The 18,223-nt window shown below is 43.5% G+C and overlaps 1 protein-coding gene across 5 annotated transcripts; it reads left to right on the top strand.

Moving 5' to 3' along the window:
• Positions 1–17,955, top strand: lingo4b (leucine rich repeat and Ig domain containing 4b). Of its 5 annotated transcripts, none has more exons than XM_047341010.1 (3): positions 1–1,591; positions 14,164–14,279; positions 14,591–17,955. In XM_047341010.1, exon 3 carries the CDS (start codon positions 14,603–14,605, stop codon positions 16,412–16,414), a length of 1,812 nt encoding a protein of 603 aa, XP_047196966.1. In that variant the 5' UTR covers positions 1–1,591; positions 14,164–14,279; positions 14,591–14,602; the 3' UTR covers positions 16,415–17,955. The 5 variants fall into 5 exon arrangements, with proteins under 5 accessions (XP_047196966.1, XP_047196968.1, XP_047196967.1 ...); XM_047341012.1 differs by lacking the exon at positions 1–1,591 and adding an exon at positions 5,262–5,758; XM_047341011.1 differs by lacking the exon at positions 1–1,591 and adding an exon at positions 12,163–12,472.
• Positions 17,956–18,223: the final 268 nt, after the last annotated feature.

Raw genomic sequence — 18,223 nt, forward strand, 5'->3', positions numbered from 1 at the left:
GTCGGTGATGAGGAAAAAGGAGAAGTCGCTTTGTTCCAGGTTATTTTCCAGATATTGTGATGCAGATAAACAACAGCTCTGCATTTTAATTCTCACCTCAGTCTGTGGGTGTAACCACGACGACGCTGATTCCACAGGACGACTGAACTGAGGAGTGTGATGGACGCTCACATTTGGCAGCCTCGTTAATAGGCCATGTGTGTTGGTATTATATGTGTTTGTGTGTGTGTGGGGGGGTATTCCACACTACTACTACAGGCCCACTCGTTTCTGTCGTATCCAGCTGTTTGGTTGAAACCAGAGATTTGGCTGACCCCGCCTCTCGCTCCGAGCTGCGATAGTAACGTACTGTCCTGGAAACACGCCACTCAGTGTAAAAAAAAGAGAAACTCACTAATCCCCTCAGGACCGACAGCTTGGGGGGGGTTTATCACCCATATTATTATTTGCACCTCGGATGTGAAGCTGCTTTTATCAATCTGTTGGTTTCAGACTTTATTATTCAAAGACGAGTACGGTGGTGAAATATGAGGGTTATCTTTCACGTTTTCAGTCTGGGTCCAATCAGTCCAAGTTAGTTAACGCAGAGGGGTCAACCAAAACAAATCCACTGGGGGGATAAGGGATGTTTGAGCCAATACATGTTTGTCCAAATAATGTTTGTCTGGTGTCGCAGCTCAAACCGCTGCCAGCTCCCGCAGCTGGATGTTAAACCTACTTTCATCAGGTATAAACTTTTACGAAACCAATGCACTTGTTTTATATGCAAACCATTAAACCCAGCAAATCAATGTAACTGCAGAAAAATGTAGAGCAACACATTCAAATTAAACTTGGAAAAGCTCTGGATCAAATGAATCCGTGTTCTGAGGATCTGAAGTGTTCATTTGTTATTCTTTTAATGATTTAATATCACTCTGAGATAAAATGGATTTAATCATGAGAGATATGAGCAGAATGATGGGAATTCTTTCATTTTGTTGATGGTGACCACGGAGCCCCGGTGAGAACGAGCAGCGGCGTCCATTCTTCGTTACCGTACTCGTTACACGGGGGATTTAAAGCATCATACGGTGGCAACACATGGCGCAGATCCAGCCTTTCAATCTGTGGGACTCTTGATCCCGCTGAGCGCAGCAGGGAGGAGGGATGAATGGAGGAGGGATGAATGGGGGAGGGATGGAGGAGGACGCAGCCTCAGCACCACCAGCAGCAGCGGCTCGGTCAGAACGCAGCAGCAGCTTCGCCGCAGCGTCACCGCACACAAACGCACAGCAGCGACGCAGACTCACACAGTCGACCTAAATTAATTTAGTAACGCAATTATCCCGAAGCTGCCCCTGGGTATTCAGCAGCAGCCGGAGGAAGAAAAAAAAGAGAAGAGAGAAGAAATTAACGAAGGAGGAGGACGGAGGATGTGACAGATGTTGGGAAAGTCTGGTTGGATGTAGAGCGGAGGAGGAAGAGGAGGAAGAAGAGGAGGAAGAGCAGAGGAACTGTCCTGAACAGAGATCTGAGAGATGTTTTTCTGCTGCGGACAAACGACGAGGATGATTTATTGCAATGATTCCTTCACTGAAATCTTCATCTGGTGAGTTTAATCTGTAAAATGTAAATATATGAACTTTATTTCTCTTTTTTTTTAATCTGGAACAATCTTTTTAGTTTGATTTGATTCTGAAGCTGCCACGATTTTCCTGCGTCTATTTATTTACAGCAGGGATCCAGTTCATATTTAGGTATTAATCTGACTGAATCTCACATATAGGCTCCACCACAGTCTCTGTAATATTCCTATAGACATAGTGTGTTATTGTACTTATACTTCATTTATTATTATAAAGTAATTCTGTTGGTGCTCGGTCGCTTCTTTCACCCTTAATGTGCTTTAATATTCTAATATCACATTTTATCAAAAATATGTTATTAGAAATAAATATATAAATATTATAAATATTCCTCAAGACTAACTCGTATTTTCAAAATCGTTTGCATTTATGAACAAAAACGTGAAAAAGTACATTTCAAATTTTTTTATTATACTTATTTGTTGTTGTTGTGGAAGTTTAGTCGTCATTTGGACGATAAGGTTGAAGACGTGTTTTCACATTTTGATTTTCAGTCAGATTTGGTCATTGTCCAACAATTCATATGATAGAAACATCCATAACACTTTTATATCAACAGTAACATGTGTTGTATTCAGTGCAAATAGGTTCTAAGTATGTTTTATTAAATCTCTTAAAATAATATAAAAGTTTAGAAAAACTTAACATTACATATTTCAGTTTGTCGTTTTGTTGTTGTTGTTGTTGTTGTTGTTGTTGTTTGTGGAGTCACAGTGTGTGTCCGTGTGAACAGTAATCCTCCAGAGAGTTTGTTCCATAAACCTAAAAAGGGCCCGGGCAGTGACCGCAGTGTGAGACGCAGTGTGTGTGTGTGTGTGTGTGTGTGTGTGTGTGTGTGCGTGCGTGTGTGTGAGTGTGTGTGTGTGTGTGTGTGTGTGTTTTAAAAGCAAACCTCCACATGTCACCCAAAAAACGTTTTGTTCTCGAACCGGTTCCCTGGCGTTACGTTTGATCTTCACCCCCTCAGCCTGACGTCAGCTCGCTGAGGCCACAGAGGTGAACAAACTCTGGGTCGCCCGCCTTAACGAGGACACGTCGGTTACGGTGCGCCTCTGGAGGAGCAGATCACCATCAAGGGAGAACCGAGGATTTGACGCTTGGGAATCTGCCAAATGGGCAATTTAATCAGAGGGCACTTTATGCACAGGAAGTATGTCAGTCTCCTTGTTAGGGGGATTTACCTGGACTGGTGTGTCGCTCCACTCCTCCATTGATTTCAGCCGCAGGCAACAAGACAAAGCTTTAACGTCTTCGCTTCGCCTGCGTGTTGTCGCTGGTGTTGTGAATGTAATCTGAGCTGTTTGTATCGGAGCACTTTGACTTCATCTGATTAATGGATCCTTCATATTCTAAAAGGTTTCCTGCTGACTGGTGGAGATAAACTCTGGTTTTTTAAATGAATTCCAAGTCTTTTTAACTGATTAACTGAGTTCAGCTTTACTTCACACTCACTCAACCACCAGACTCATTTTAATCAAGCTGCTGGTGGAAGATAAAAAGCTTCACGGCGCTGCTTTAAATCATAAAGAAACTCCATCTGTAGTTCTGTGGCTGGTTTTCAGATTCACTTCGGTCACTTGTGGAACTTTGATCGTGGTTTCTGAGAAAAGCTTCACTGGTCAAGTCCGGTAAAGTTCCCACAACTAGACAACAATATATCCGTTTTTGTGGTGATCAGGACGTAGAGAGGGTCGTTCACTAACCAGAAGGTCGGTGGTTCAATCCCCGGCTCATCAATTCTGCCTTCCTGAAGTGTCCTTGTGCAGGATACTGGACCCCAACTGCCCAAGGGCTGTGCCGACAGTGTGTGACTGAAAAAGTGCTGCATATAGAAGTGCTCTATATAGAAATACTGCATATAGAAGTGCTGCATATAGAAATACTGCATATAGAAGTGCTGTACATAGAAGTACTTCATATAGAAGTGCTGCATGAATGGGTGAATGTAAAGAGCTTTGAGTGGTTGATAACACTGGAAATACACAATATAAACACAATCAGTTTATCCTCATTCACCCTCTCTGAAAGTAAACTCACCACAAGTATCAAATATTAATTCTCATATGAAACATTGCCAAATTTAAAGTGAATCAGATATTGAATTAATCTTAGACTCTCTTAGATTAAATACTCAAACGTAATAAATATCCAAGTAACTCGGTGATGCATCAGCCTGTGAATCTGGGAAATACTCTTTTATTCTTCCCTGTATTTAAAGTACAGAAGAAGTAAAAAAATAATCAATACGTTTTGAAGACTTTGTGTTTTAACATTTTCCAGATCAGCGGAAAGTAAATCCAGTGACTTCAGTTTGACAATAAGGTTTTAAAACCATCCCAGAATCTGCTTCCTGCTCATTGTCCTATTAGAGGAATTGAGAAAAATTGAATGAGAGAGAATTTCTCTGCAGCTTTGACTTGGTTCCAACTCCGGCTCCTTAATTCCAGGCTTAACCAGAAGAAGTGCGGAGCTTTTGGAGAGAAGGTGAATCTGAGCCGGGAACAATTCGTCTGCTCATCCACCCACAACATCTCCAGCTTTAACCGCCACGAGATTAGAGTCAGGTTCTGCTCCTGTTTCTAGATAAATCTCTGATTCTACATCTGATGCTGTGAAACCGCACGTGAAAACATGTACAGGCGATTTAATTCACCAGAGATAAAATGTAAAGGATGAAATGTACGAGCCAAGAAAAGGATGAAAATGAACAAACATTAATAAACCAACAACTTGCACAATGCGAGGCTCCAATTCTCACTTGTGTATTCAACCAAGAAATCCATCTTCATTCTCGTGACGTTCTTGAACTTTGGACTTCACCCTTGAACCCGCCGTGCACACGAGCACTATTCAGCCTTTTGTAACGGTTCTGTACATGAATGACAATCGTTAACTGGCCCTGGAGGAATGCAGTGAGGAGCTGAATGGCTCCGGCCTCAGGCTGGAAGCAGCTTCGTGTTGTTTCCTCGTGAAAAAAACATCTTTTTATCAGAGTTTCTTTCAAGTTCTCTCTCGTTCATTTTATCACGACGTGTTTGTCCTTTCCGGTCTGATTATTTTCTCCTGTGTTTGGATTGTGTGACTGGCTTTTAAACCACATTCCAGCTGGTTGCTTTTTTCATGGACAAAGGAAGCAGCAAAGAACCAGAGAGTCACCTTGGTGTTTAGTTTTTTTGTGTGTGCAGCATCCATAAAGTTTTTACTGTCCACACAGACAGTCAGACCTCATAGTTTCAGCTGCAGTTGTACGTTTGTGCGTTTGTGCGTGTTTCCCACAGTAGAACTCGTCTTTATTCTGTGTAGCTGTCACTCGGAATCTGTTGAACATGATTGCGACCTTCGTTTACGTGCATGTGTTCCCCCGGCTTCTGCCATTTTAGAAATAAAGTTCCATAAGTTTTACCACAGGCCAAACAGGCACAGCACTTATTTACAAAATGAACATGGTGTTGTATTGAAGAAGAATTGAAGCTGGAGATTTAGATCATAAACTCCTCAGGAGAATATCCACTGACATTTAACACAAACATGTTATAAGGCAAAGAAATCTTCGATATTATATGATTTAATCAAGATTAATGAAAATGTTTATGAATTGGACGTAACGTTTGGTCCCAGATGTGAGCGTCTGTGGGGAATCGAGTCTGTGACCTGCCAGTCGCAGAGCGTCCGTCTGAACCCCGCCCCCGCAGGTGCAGCCGCTGCAGACACAATGCGAGTGAGACAGGTTTGACGACACTGTCTCTCTGGATGATTGGTCTGCGCCTCCTGTTTGTTTTGGTCTCTGCACCAGCGCTCCTGGCTCGGGCTCAGCTGGGAACCAGGTGGGATCGTGAGATTAGCGAACAGGCCTTCAAGTGCGCCAAAGAGGAAAAGCTCCACCTCCACACGAGTGAGAGGAGATTACACAGACCATCGCTTTCATGCGGAATAAAACAATAACAGCATCACTCCTTTGTTCTCTTTGTCCTCGAGACGTCAGTTTACTCCTCAGCTTCAAAAAACTTTCATTTCTTTGACGTAACTTTGAGGTTTTTAAACAAAGTGCATCTGGGGACAGATGGGATTTGTTTTTATCACAGAGCCTCGAGGACAAAAGTGCAAAGTGCAGAAACTGAGGACATTAAATTGTACGTGAGTAGATTTTCCATTTTTTGGAAACTTGATTTTATTAGGTTTTTCATTTACCCATTTTTTATTCTTCGTGTTTTTGTTCCCTCTCTTATCCCCTTAGTGGTTTCTATCCCTCCTTTCCTCGACTTTGTCTCCTCACTCCTTATTCCCCTTTGTATTGCTAAGTAGGTTGTTGCTCTTCCTCTTCCTCCTCTTCCACCTTATTTCCATTCTTCCCATTTTTATTCGTCCCTCTTATGTATATTTTTCCGATCACACCATCTTTACCTCCTTTCCTCTGATTTCTCTCTGATTTCTCTCCCTCTGTTTCCCTCCTTTTCTCGTCATTACATTCTCCTTTGTGTTTCCAAATGATGAGATCAAAAATCTCACGAAAGACGGCTTTCACATATTGTTTATTACAAATGAATTTGGCCAATTCTCACAACTTCATTTATAGAACACCCTACTATGGTTTTTACTTTTATCAGCTCGTCTTTATTTATTTTAGATTCTGTTTCTGTTCATCTTTTTATTTCTTATGACACTTCCTCTGACGCTGCTCGGTCGAATCTGAGTTTCCTCTACGAAGGAACAACAAAGTTATTTCTTATCTCATCTTAGAAACAAACTTGGACGTTGTTGTTCTTCTCGACACTTTTACCCAAATATCTTTCCTGTGATAAATACTTGAACATGAGTCTTTCTCTTCTGTTGGAGTCAGAATTCTTCTCCGACAGAAACACGAGGCCGTGTGTTTTCCTATATCTGCTGGGTGCTGTCCCAGATTTTCCCGGGACTTGATTGCAGTTGAAGTCTTTCACACACGTTGCCCTGAATTAGTTTTACCGGCTCCTTCCACCAGTCACCTCTCCTTCGGTGCGTGACCTCCCATCGTCCCTCTGATGCGCGGCGATGGATGCGTCGCATCGCCTCTGTTCGCTGAGACGACCTAATTTGTCACAACGCATAGGCGCCGCGCTGAGAGACTAATTCCCTTCCCTCATTTATTTGTGCTATTATTAATATTGCAGACGGAGCACTTTGCGTGACGATCCCACAGAGTCTTAACTCTCTCCTCGTCAGAATGAGGAATTAAAGCAGAGTGCTTTACCCAACACGCAGTCTGGAACCAGACCGACGGGAGTGGATCCGTCACTGTGACCCACTTCCATCGCACATTACACGGGTGTAAATACTCAAACACACTTAGCGTCCCTCTGTTTATCTTCCTTTCTTCTCCACATCTCATTCGCCCTCTTTTTTTCGATTTCATCAATATTTGACTTTGCATTTCATCCAAACTACACGTGAGTCGCTGAATTGAATGAGGAGACAGGTGAAGAAAACTAGTTTATTAATGTTGCATATTTTATTGCAGGTAAACTCAACGTAGACGACAGTTAAACGAATCAGACGACAGTTGAAAACCACCCACACTCACAAACCAGCACAGACGTTCAGCATCGCGCACTGGAACGAATCACAAACCAGGGAAATGGAAAACGTTCTCAGGCCATTTTCATAACATTAAGATGAAACAGAGGCAAATAAATTAATATAATCCCATTAGTCACGGGCGCATACGCTCACAGCCACGCCGACATTCACTTTCCATTTTCTGTGTCAGTGTCAAATATGCAACAAGGCGAACACAACCTCCTCCGTGACGTCACCCTCCTCACGACATTGTTAAATTAACATTAGAGATGCCTGACGTCCTCAATGTCCACAAGATGTCCTGCAATCAGAGATGATGTAATTCAGACATGAAGTACGAGACCATTTCATTGCTCCGCCTCAAACTGGATTGTGTCATAACAGCGGCTGAGGGACGACATGTGAGAGTTTACCTGTATGATTATGTAATAACTACGAGGTGGAAGCAACAGATACGGTTCCATCAGATTAGATTTGGGCCTTTTCAATCGTAGGGAGATACGTTTCTGTAAGAATCGATGAAGGTGACATGTCAGCAAGCGTTAGCAGAACTCTCCAAATTTGGTTCAAACGTTCACTTCGACTCAACAAAGAAGAAATTGATGGCCGACAGTCAAAGGTCAAGGACGCCGTGACCTCACAAACACATTTTTTTGCTTTGTGAACATAATATCTCAGGAACACTTATAAAGACTCTTTTTAAAATTTGGTACAAACGTTCACTTGGACTCAAAGATGAACTGATTCGATTTTGGTGGTCGAAGGTCAAGGTCATTAGACAGAAGCTGCACTGGAAGGTGGAAGCCTACCACAGCGGGGCAGTAATTCTACTTTATTTCAGATCTGATATTTAATCAATACTTTATTTGGCAAAATTCAAATTGAAACGGCTTTTTGTCAAGTACCAGCTTTAAATATTCGTACTACTTGTTAAGCTCCATTAATCTAGTTATGGGCTGTCTCATCCAATTTTAGAACAATGACAGTAGTGGACAGGTTCTTTGTGGACGGGCTCTGGTTCTGTGGTTGTCCTATAATAGAGAATGAGAACTGGATTGTAAAATAATAATAATAATAATAATACACTTACAGCACTTTATAAACACGGTAACAAAGTGTTTTACATGGTTGAAGCTGGATTAAAACATATCAGGACTAAGGTAAATAAGATCAGTCAGTAAAACAACGTAGTAATAATAGTGGACGATGATGAATAAAATGTGATTAATAAGAAATCACTGATTCTGCAGCTTCAGATCCTCGGACAGTGAGTTCCCGAGCCGAGGAGCCTCGACCACAGAAGCTCTGTCACCTTTGTTTTGCGTCTCGATGTTTCAATATCAACCCACTTAATATTTCTGCTGTTGTTTGTGTCAAAGTCCCCTTTTGTTTGTCTTATTCACGCAGACGCGTCTCCCGACTTGAACTTGTGTACGAGTCCTTTCCCCTGACGAACCCGAAGAGGAGCGAGCGGGGCACTTTTAGTTTTTCAGCCGACAGCTGTTCTGCCAGGAAACCTTTTAATATTTGCTCCTTGCATGCAGGAGGTCTCCGGGGCCGTCACACTGCAGCAGGTGCCAGAAGCCCATAAAACACACACACGGACACACAACTCCACCACACATTCAAACACACATTCAACAATTGGAACACACACACACAGAAACTACACAAAAGTGCAAAGGCACAGGCCGACTCTCTGTGATCCCTGCATTGTTGTTCTGTTCCAGCCGCTTTAATTGGGGATTTGAGCCGGGCTCTTGTCTTTCTCACTGGGACAAGCTAAAAATAACCTTCAGACCAGTGTCAGAAACCCCCGGCAGAGAGGCCGCTTCGCACGGGGATTCGTGCTCGGCAGCGTCCAAACTCATCCTGTGGGCCCGTGTTCCTCTTTCGTTCACCTGTCGCAATTCACGTTTCCGCCTGGAGTCTGCATCGCGATGAAGCTCGATGTCTGTCACAGTCTCTCACATTTGGCCGAAGGTTTCCACGAGTGTTGAGGAATGACAGATGAGGAAAAACTTAAGAGAGGTGAGGCCGGAGATTGTGTTTGGTTTGTTTGCCTGATTACCACATAGCTTGGTGGAAGGACGTGGTGTGATTCATGAAAGAACCCATTAAAATGGATCGGTGCAAAAGGGCAAATCCAGGAACGTGCACGACTGCAACAGCAACTATTAGGTCCGCGTGGACAGTAACAACTTTATGGACACGCTGAAAATAGCGCTGCACACAGTTACAACCTGCAGCAGCAGAGCAAAACACCAAGGTAGAGATCACATATGATTATGAGAAGTGGAAAAAGTATCTTTGCTTCATTGTGAAACTATGGCAAGAGATTTTAGGACATGGCGGCAACAACTGTCTAGATATTTAATGACAGGACATCAGCCTTGGAGGAGATTTGTTTGTTTGTCTGTTTGCAGCATTACGCAAAAAGTACTAGACGGATTACCAGGAAACTTGTTGGAAGGATGTATCGTGTTTTGGGGGTAGAACCCATTCTATTTTGGTACAGATTTTCACTTTCTTGAATATTTTCAGAGATTTTTCAGAGAATAATTAGTGGATCTTAATAAAAGAAAGATTTTGGAGTGGATTCAGTATTTATTTTTCATCGTTGGATGTGATCTCGTCCTCCTTGTCGTCTTTTGGTTGTTTGCTCAGCACTTTGAGCAGCGATGCCCACGCCGGCTGTTTGAAGTGAAAACATCAGAGCTGTTAATGAGCATCATAACCTCACGCGTTGATAATTACACTCCGGTGATGCGATGCCCGGTGAAATCATTCCGCTGATTGATTTTTTAATTTCACCGGCAGCTTCATGAACACATTTCTGTCGTAATCGAGACCATCGGAGGAACATAGAGCAACCGAGTAGAAGTGAAGTCACTGAAGAAGATTCCTGATTCTACCACAGGCTGGACAGTGTCTGCAGGTGGATGAGATGATGAGGAGCCGAGCTGAGACACTGGATGAGTTCACTCTGACGACAGAGTCGAGCACAAACTGAGCAAAGTCACAGAAGTTGAATGAACTCAGAGAATTAAGCGACAGCGGGAGTTCGTCCAAAAGACGACTGCATCTCTGCCAGAGGATTGTCTGGGGAGAGGTCACGTCCGATTGGCTGCGATGTCGTTTGCACTTTGTTGGTTTACGAAGGAAACAGCTGGAACTCGCTCGGCTTGTTTTTTTTATTTATTCAGGGACATCAGCTTCATGTTGGTTCAGACAGACTCGACTGTGTCTGTCCAGACTTTCACTGAACACATCCACAAGCAGATGGTGAAAGTCAGTCATCAAACATCCTCGTTATTAAAGGAATTAAACCGAGAGGATCAATGGAAGCAGGACGTTTGATTAAGGCAAAAAAAATAAATAAACAGATGTTGGAAATCGTTTAATTTCTTTATACTTGGCTGAATACGGTAAAAAAGCATTTCCTAAATCCATTACAACAAAACCATCGTTTTAAATTGTATTTTTTAATTTTAGTAAATTAAATTCATATATATTGAATTAATCTTTAAAACCCACCTGTTTACAGCTTTTCACCAATTAGTTTTTAAAACCCTCAGCTTTCTAAGATTACTTTCTGTCCGTCAATTTATTTCTATTCTCATTTTCGTAAAGTTATAAAGCAACTTTTGGAAACTTGATTAATTTTATTTATTATTATTTAACAATTACCAGCCACACAAATTATACAAATACTGATTATACAGTTCATGTCTCTGCAACATAATCACAGCTTCTGGGTCTCGGTGTTTCTTTGAGTTTCGGATCTAATCTCTGTGGTGTGTGAGATTAACAGTTTGAGATTTATATGGTTATGAAATATATATATGAACATGATCAATGTCTGAAAGTAGAAACTACTGTGTAATATGCATTTATATATGTTTTTATAAATTGAGATATACACAGAATAACAAGGAGCAGCAATAATTACTGCATTGTAATTTTCATCAATAACAATATAGCAAACGTCCAATATGTATCTATATAATGATTATACATGGTGTAAGCCCCATGAGGAGGTTTAAAACATTATATGGATCCACCTCAGATTTGTAAAATGTTTCGCCGTTCATCAAGTTGTTTTTAGTTCGGAGTTCCAGGGATTTAAACCGCGGCATTAGTGGCTCCTCCGGTGACCGGCGTCCGCTCTAATTCGAAACGTCATTAATAGAAACGACAAGTGGCCGCGTGTAATAGAAAATAGTTAGCGTAATTAACACTGCAACGCGACACCCATGTGACCGCGCTCTCACGACGGGTGTGAAATTCAGCTCGAAATTACAAACGCATTTATTCCTTCACATTCTGATTTGACGGACGGGGTCAGACCCGGCCGTGACTCCGAGGTCGCGACCTGCGGACAAACTGCAGCTTTACGATGTGTGCAGAGCGACGCTGATCCCTGATTGGCTGCAAGGGCTCAGCAACTGAGGGAACACCCCCCCCACCACCCTCTGTGAGATATCACACACCTGCCGGACTCCGTCTCTCACACATTGGCCCCCTGGGGGGGGTCTACACTTTTAAGTTGTGAATCCCCCTCATGTATTACACACAGATGAGACACTAAACACACTGATGAGGGGTTTAAAGTTTGAAAAGTCAACAGATCTTTGCAGCTTTTTCACATTTGATTGTTTTTATTCAAGTGTCTAATTGGACTCTGGCTTTTATGTGTTGGTTTGGAAATAGACACCGAGTGCAGGGCGTCTTGTCCGATTCAAGCCAGTTCAAAGACTTTATGCTGATTCCCTCTGGCTGCAGATTCTCTCGTCCTAAATGCAGGACGATGCATTTGAAAGCTCATTTGTCCTTTTAAATGAGGCTTTGTGACTCTTTTATATTGTATTGTTAATGTTGTAGTTTTTGGATCGTCTGTTTTGCACCGATCGCTGGCTGTGCATCAAATTGAATACACAAAATCAGTGTGATAATGTAAGAATTCACATAAAACAAGACAAATTTATGAATAAATGAAAGTAAAATGTAATTAAAGTGTTTTGCAGACAGTTTTGTTGTCGCTGTGATGAAGGAAAACATCTGCGTGGTCATTTGTTAGTGAGTTCCAACATGTAGGAGGTCAGTGTTGGTGTGTGTCTGTTGTCGTCTGAGAGAAACAACTCTGGGGTTGTGAGTCAGCGCTTCCGGCCGGTCGGTTATAAGAGCTGTTTGCACGAGGAGCCGGTGGAGACAAAGACTCTGCAGCTCTGGGATCGTCGACAGCTCTGCCGCTCAGAGGCGAAGCTGCAGCGAGTCCGAAGTGTCTGATGGTGAGTGAGGAGCCGCAGCAGCTTTTTCCTCCAACTGGATTGTACTCGTGTGGGTTGAAGAGGAAACTTTACAGTTATGTTTTGGTCTTTTTTATCGTCTGTGCAGCTCTGGGACGTGGTCGTTGTGGATTTTTTTTTTTTTTCAGGTTACTTCTGTTGCTCGTCCTGTAGCAGTGGTTGTTTATATAACTGACACTTGCAGAATAGTGTTTGATATTGCACCGTCCAACGCTTCACGTCAGAGACTCCTTGGACTTCTTCATATTTTTGATCCATCTGGAGAACTATTTTTAAGCTGTTTTATTTTTATTTCTTTTTAATCTTATTTCAGGATATCAATCCAAAGCATTATGCGTCTGGGAGATAATTACTGCAGATGAATCTCAGTCTTTTGAAAACCGGCCAGTCCTCCCTTCAGATGAGTCACTGTCTAACTCTACTTCAGAATATGCTCTGTGCTCATGCCAGTGATCAGAGGAGAGTAATCGCAATATTGGACACGAGCTTCTCACCTCGGAACAAAGATACGAAGTTAAAATATTAAATCCATCTCATTACTTAAATATATGGATTCTTTTGGAATTGATGGAAACAGAATGTTACGTAAATTTAACTGAACTTTAGTTGACCGAACTATAATAATATATATGATAATAAATAACTGTGACTTACAGTGAGGAGCCTGAAATCACACATTTCTCTTCACCACCTGCAGCATGTGGCACTTTTCTTTAACTTTAGATTTCAAGTGTTTTTGCTTATTAAACTTTAACTGTCAGACGTGTTTTCTTATTTTATACCAATTCATGTTTTTGAGAGAATCTATACGACTCTGACGCTGTCGCCGACTGCAGCTGCTCAGCCTAAATCCAGATGCCCGGCCCAGAGGGCAAAGCTTTCCTCTCACCGAGGCCTCATCTGTTCTCTCAGAGGCTCCACACATGGGGCTGGATGCATTAATACTTATATCTCTCTGTGTTTTGGGGGGTAGGACAGACCATATGCGGACACTTCAAAGAGTATTAAGTTCTATTAATGGTTCTTTTCCAGTCTTTGGGGGATGAAATGTCCTGAGTACAAAGTGAGATGTGTTCTTTGATAATCAGTTAAGTAGGGATTTGGTCGTCTGCGGTACAGAGATGTCACTCGGTCTTATCAGCCGCGACATCTGCTTCACACTGGACTCACTCTGATTTACAACATGTGCACTCTCTGTTGGGTTATCCCTCACATCCAGGAACAAAACACATCGGGAAATGAATACGGGACATTAGAGACAAATATCAAACAGAAGAGGCTGAAAAGCTTTTGTTCAAGAGTCTCGTTGTGTCTCTGCATGTTCGTTGTTCTCTCTGAGACCAGCTGCTGTAAAATGAATTATTCACACGCACACAGGACGGGACAGTCTGTAAATAAAATGTATTTGTGTTGTCTTTTAATTCGTCTACTTGATGTCCTGGTTCTGAGCAGGAACAAGTGGAAGCTGGAGCAACAATCTGAGGGATGATGGATAATAGTAACTGTTATTTTATGATAAAACTCTTAAATTTAGAACTAGAATGTTGCATATCTCCAAACAGTCCCCTCAGATTCAAGCTGCACCAACTTTCACTCACTCACTCTCATCAGACCTGTGTTAAAGAAAGTGGTTTTGGTTTTAATCTTGTATTTCTGTCTCTTTCTCTGTCCAGGAAATTCTAAAGGGCAAGTTACTGACGGAACTTGATCCAAACACGGGACTTAACTCGAGTCGGATTCCAACTTGACTGCCACTGGTTATGAAAATCTGCACATCGAGACTGAAACGGTACGTCGAGGCTCAGTCGAGCTCATAACTCTGCCGAGGCCCAAAGGTCCACATTTTAATTTAGATGTGCACCAAACTACACACACTCACACAAATACAAGTTCTCTAAACAAGCCTGATTATTGGTCCCCTCCACAAAATGAAATGGAAATCAGTTCAGTAGTTTTTTGCATCATCCTGCTTACAAACAAAGCAGCAAACAAATGGACGGGGGTGAAAAAGCTTTTACACTTTTATGCACACAACTCTTTTATTTCAAAATGAATATATTTCATGTGAAAACATCCGAACTTGTCTTTCTGTGTTTGCAGGCAGGGGGTAAGATGTTTGTGGAGTCAGTCGTCCGGTGGGGGGCGTGGAGCGTCCTGCTCCAGTTCGGACTGGGTGTAGCTGCAGGAGTGTGTCCGTCCCGCTGCGTGTGTCGACCCGAGGCCAGAGAAGTGATCTGCGCTGGCAAACATTTCAGTTCGGTGCCAGAGGGTTTTTCCGGTGACGCCAGGCGTTTGGACATCTCCCACAATAAGATTAAGACAGTGGGACGCCGCCAGTTCTCTGGACTCCTGCAACTTCAAGAGTTGGACCTCAGCGATAACATAATCTCCATGATTGAGGTAGAGGCTTTCCAGGGCCTGCAGAATCTCAGGACGCTTCGGATTAAGAATAACCGACTGAAGATCCTCCCGGTCGGGGTGTTCTCTGGCCTGTCCGGCCTGCGCCTTCTAGACTTAAGCCAGAACGAGATTCTGGTCTTCCTGGACTATACCTTCAGAGAAATGATGAGCCTGCAAACGCTGGAGGCCGGAGAGAACGACTTAGTGTTCATCTCGCAGCGGGCGTTCGTTGGTCTCCAGAATCTGCAGGAGCTCAACTTAGATCGCAGCAATCTGACGTCTATTCCCACTGAGGCGCTGTCGCAGCTCCAGAGCCTGGCGCGTCTTCGAATGCTGCGCCTGACCATCACCACACTTCCCAACAACGCCTTCCGACGACTCCACCGTCTGCGCAGCCTCCTGATAGCAAACTGGCCAGCCCTGGACTCGATAGCTAGCAACAGCCTGATTGGTCTCAATTTGACCTCGCTCGTCATCAGCAGCTGCAACATCAGCGCTGTTCCTTACTCAGCGCTCCGTCACCTGGTCTACCTGCGCTACCTGGACCTGTCCTACAACCCCATCACTGCTATCCAAGGGAATCTGCTCGGGGACCTCCTGAGACTCCAGGAGCTACACCTAGCAGGGGGGAGCCTGCTACGAATAGAGCCCGGGGCCTTCAGGGGCCTGGCCTACTTCCGCATGCTCAATGTGACGTCCAATCAGCTCACCAGTTTGGAGGAGAGTGTCTTCCACTCCGTGGGGAACCTTCAGGTGCTGCGGTTGGATGGGAATCCCCTAGCATGTGACTGCCGCCTTCTGTGGGTGGTCCGTCGCAGATTACGCTTGAACTTTGACGGACATCAGCCCGCTTGTTCCTCCCCAGATTCGGTGCGGCAGCGTGAATTCAGAGACTTCTCGGAGAAGGAGCTCCCGCGGCTGTTTACCTGCCGTCCTGCTCGCATCATGGACCGCAGGCCGCAGGAGGCCCGAGTGGAGGAGGGCACGACCGTTCTCTTCTCCTGCAAAGCTGACGGGGATCCGTTCCCATCCATCACCTGGATCTCCTCCCACAAGAATTTGGTTTCTGCAACAGGAAGGATCAGAGTTTTGCCCAACGGCACTCTAGAAGTGCGTTTTGCCCAAGTACAGGACAGTGGTACGTATCAGTGCCTGGCCGGCAACGCGGCCGGCAACGACAGCCTGACCGTCGGGCTCTACGTGAAGGGCCTCCCCCGGAACCGAACCATCCCTTTCTTCTCAGAGGAGGGCTGGGTGGAGCCTTCGAATCCACAAGCTGCCAACTCCTCGGCTCAAATGGCGAAGCCGTACCCGTTCGACGCGAAGACGCTGATCATCGCCACCACCATGGGCTTCCTGTCGTTCCTCAGCTCCGTGGCCATTTGCTTCGTCTTCATGTTCTTCTGGAGCCAGAGCAAAGGGCAGATCAAACACACGGCAACTATTGACTTTGTTCCTCGGTCTTCCATGGGCGGAGGAGGGGAGGGAGGTGATGGTGGCAGGTTCACCATGAAGCTTATTTAAAGCCAAAGCAGAGGTCAGAGGGGTCTTCACAGTGTCTGTCAGTCCTTTGCAATGTGGACCCTCCCCTCCGTTGGGACCCTCGGAGACAGAGACCTCTATTCGAAGGCTCATCAGTGCCAGTCTGTCGAGCTTCTAATTTAAGAGCTGAAAGTCTCAGCGCCCACTTGGCTGTGTTATCTAACTAATGAATATCTCATGATCCTGGAGCAGAGTGATGTTAACAGACAGTGGAGCAGAGCTGTGTCATGGCGGCTGAACAACCTCTGATTTGACAGGTCCCTCTCTCTTTATGCAGCATGTAATTATCATTTAACTTCACAGATTTGGATATAACACAAAGAGACTTTGAATTGGACACATTAAACTAATGTCTCTGAGTTATTTAAACACAGCAGGTGCTTGTTTTATCGTCCACATTGTACAAGTCAAGTGAACATTTTGCCCTTTTGACCCGAGTTGCTATTTTCACTCACCAACAGAGAGTCACGTCCGAGACTGTTCAGCATCGGTCGTGAGACGTTAACTTTAACATGAACATGTGACTTTAAAGCTTTTGATACCTGCAATAAACACACATATGGAATAGAGTCGCCAAATCATTTCTGATTCTCAAGTTTGTGGCGACGTTTTGGAAATTTTCCGAGCTTTGCATTATGTTTGATTTACAGCTTGATTTAAATGATTACGTTAAAGGACGGATTAGATATTACAAACCATGATATACGTAGGAATGTTCCCATTTCATGCTTAAAACTAGAAAGTCACTCAGTCGACTGCATGTACCTCTGCCAAGGACCCCCCCGCCCGATGACACCACATTTAACTTCACTTGATCTGGATTTTTATCTGGAGCTGCACCAAATTACAATCACTCATAAATATCAGTCCCCGGAACACGTCTGGTTTAGTTCAGTAAGATTCATTAATTATTCTCTGTGAAATCCAGGGAACAGATCTGCACCAAACTTAGATGAGTTCTTTCCTGACTCTCCTTCGACTAAGTTTTGTGTAAATCTGTCCTGTACTTTTTGTGTAATCCTAAAAAACAAACACACAACCTTCTTGGCGGAGGTAACAAGTTCATCAGGTCCAAGCTGGATCACTGTCGTTGTTTTGTACTTTAACACGTGATGACATTAGAAGCTTTCTTTGTTTCAGCAGACGATTTGTTTTTATATGCAAGGATTCACTTTTTTTTATTTCCAAACCCACACAAAAGACTGAAAAACATGTGCCTCAGTAACATTCTCACCACGGACAGAGAGAATGCTCACCGTTATCTTGTAAATATTTAGGTCAAGGGCGTTTGTGCGCGCAGGGTTTATTCTATCATTTTATCTAGTTGTGGGGATTAGAGTCACTCGGATACGACACTCTTGTTGTGTATAAACTTCATTGTGTCAGATGCACTATGCACAAAGCGACGCTTTATGGAGCCAGGATGAGAGGAAGCTCTGACATTGTTTGTTTGTTACTCGCTATCTTGTTCATAAATGAATGCTTTTTTCACTTGATGTTATTAAATGCATATATTTAAACCAGCCTGCATGGTGTGTTTGCAATGCCTTATGTAAAACGTTTTGGGATGTCATCAGACGGGTTAAAAAGCCAAATCCAATCATCTTAGAAACAATCTCTCGGTGGATCTTCCTCTGAAACGACGCTATTGTCTGGGAATTGGCAGGAGAGGGATACATTTTCTTGCATAACCACATAATCTCCGTGCCGCGAGCCCATTGTGAGGACTTTGTCTTTCAATTTGAGACCGAAAGTGGCCTCGTTGCCCTGTTGCAAGACCACAAAGCTGCA

This window comes from Hippoglossus stenolepis, chromosome 8 (genome assembly GCF_022539355.2).
Source record: "Hippoglossus stenolepis isolate QCI-W04-F060 chromosome 8, HSTE1.2, whole genome shotgun sequence".
Taxonomy (NCBI): Eukaryota; Metazoa; Chordata; class Actinopteri; order Pleuronectiformes; family Pleuronectidae; genus Hippoglossus; species Hippoglossus stenolepis.

Coding starts and splice junctions, on each gene's coding strand:
- lingo4b (XM_047341010.1), top strand. CDS start 14,603: ATGTTTGTGGAGTCAGTCGTCCGGTGGGGGGCGTGGAGCGTCCTGCTC.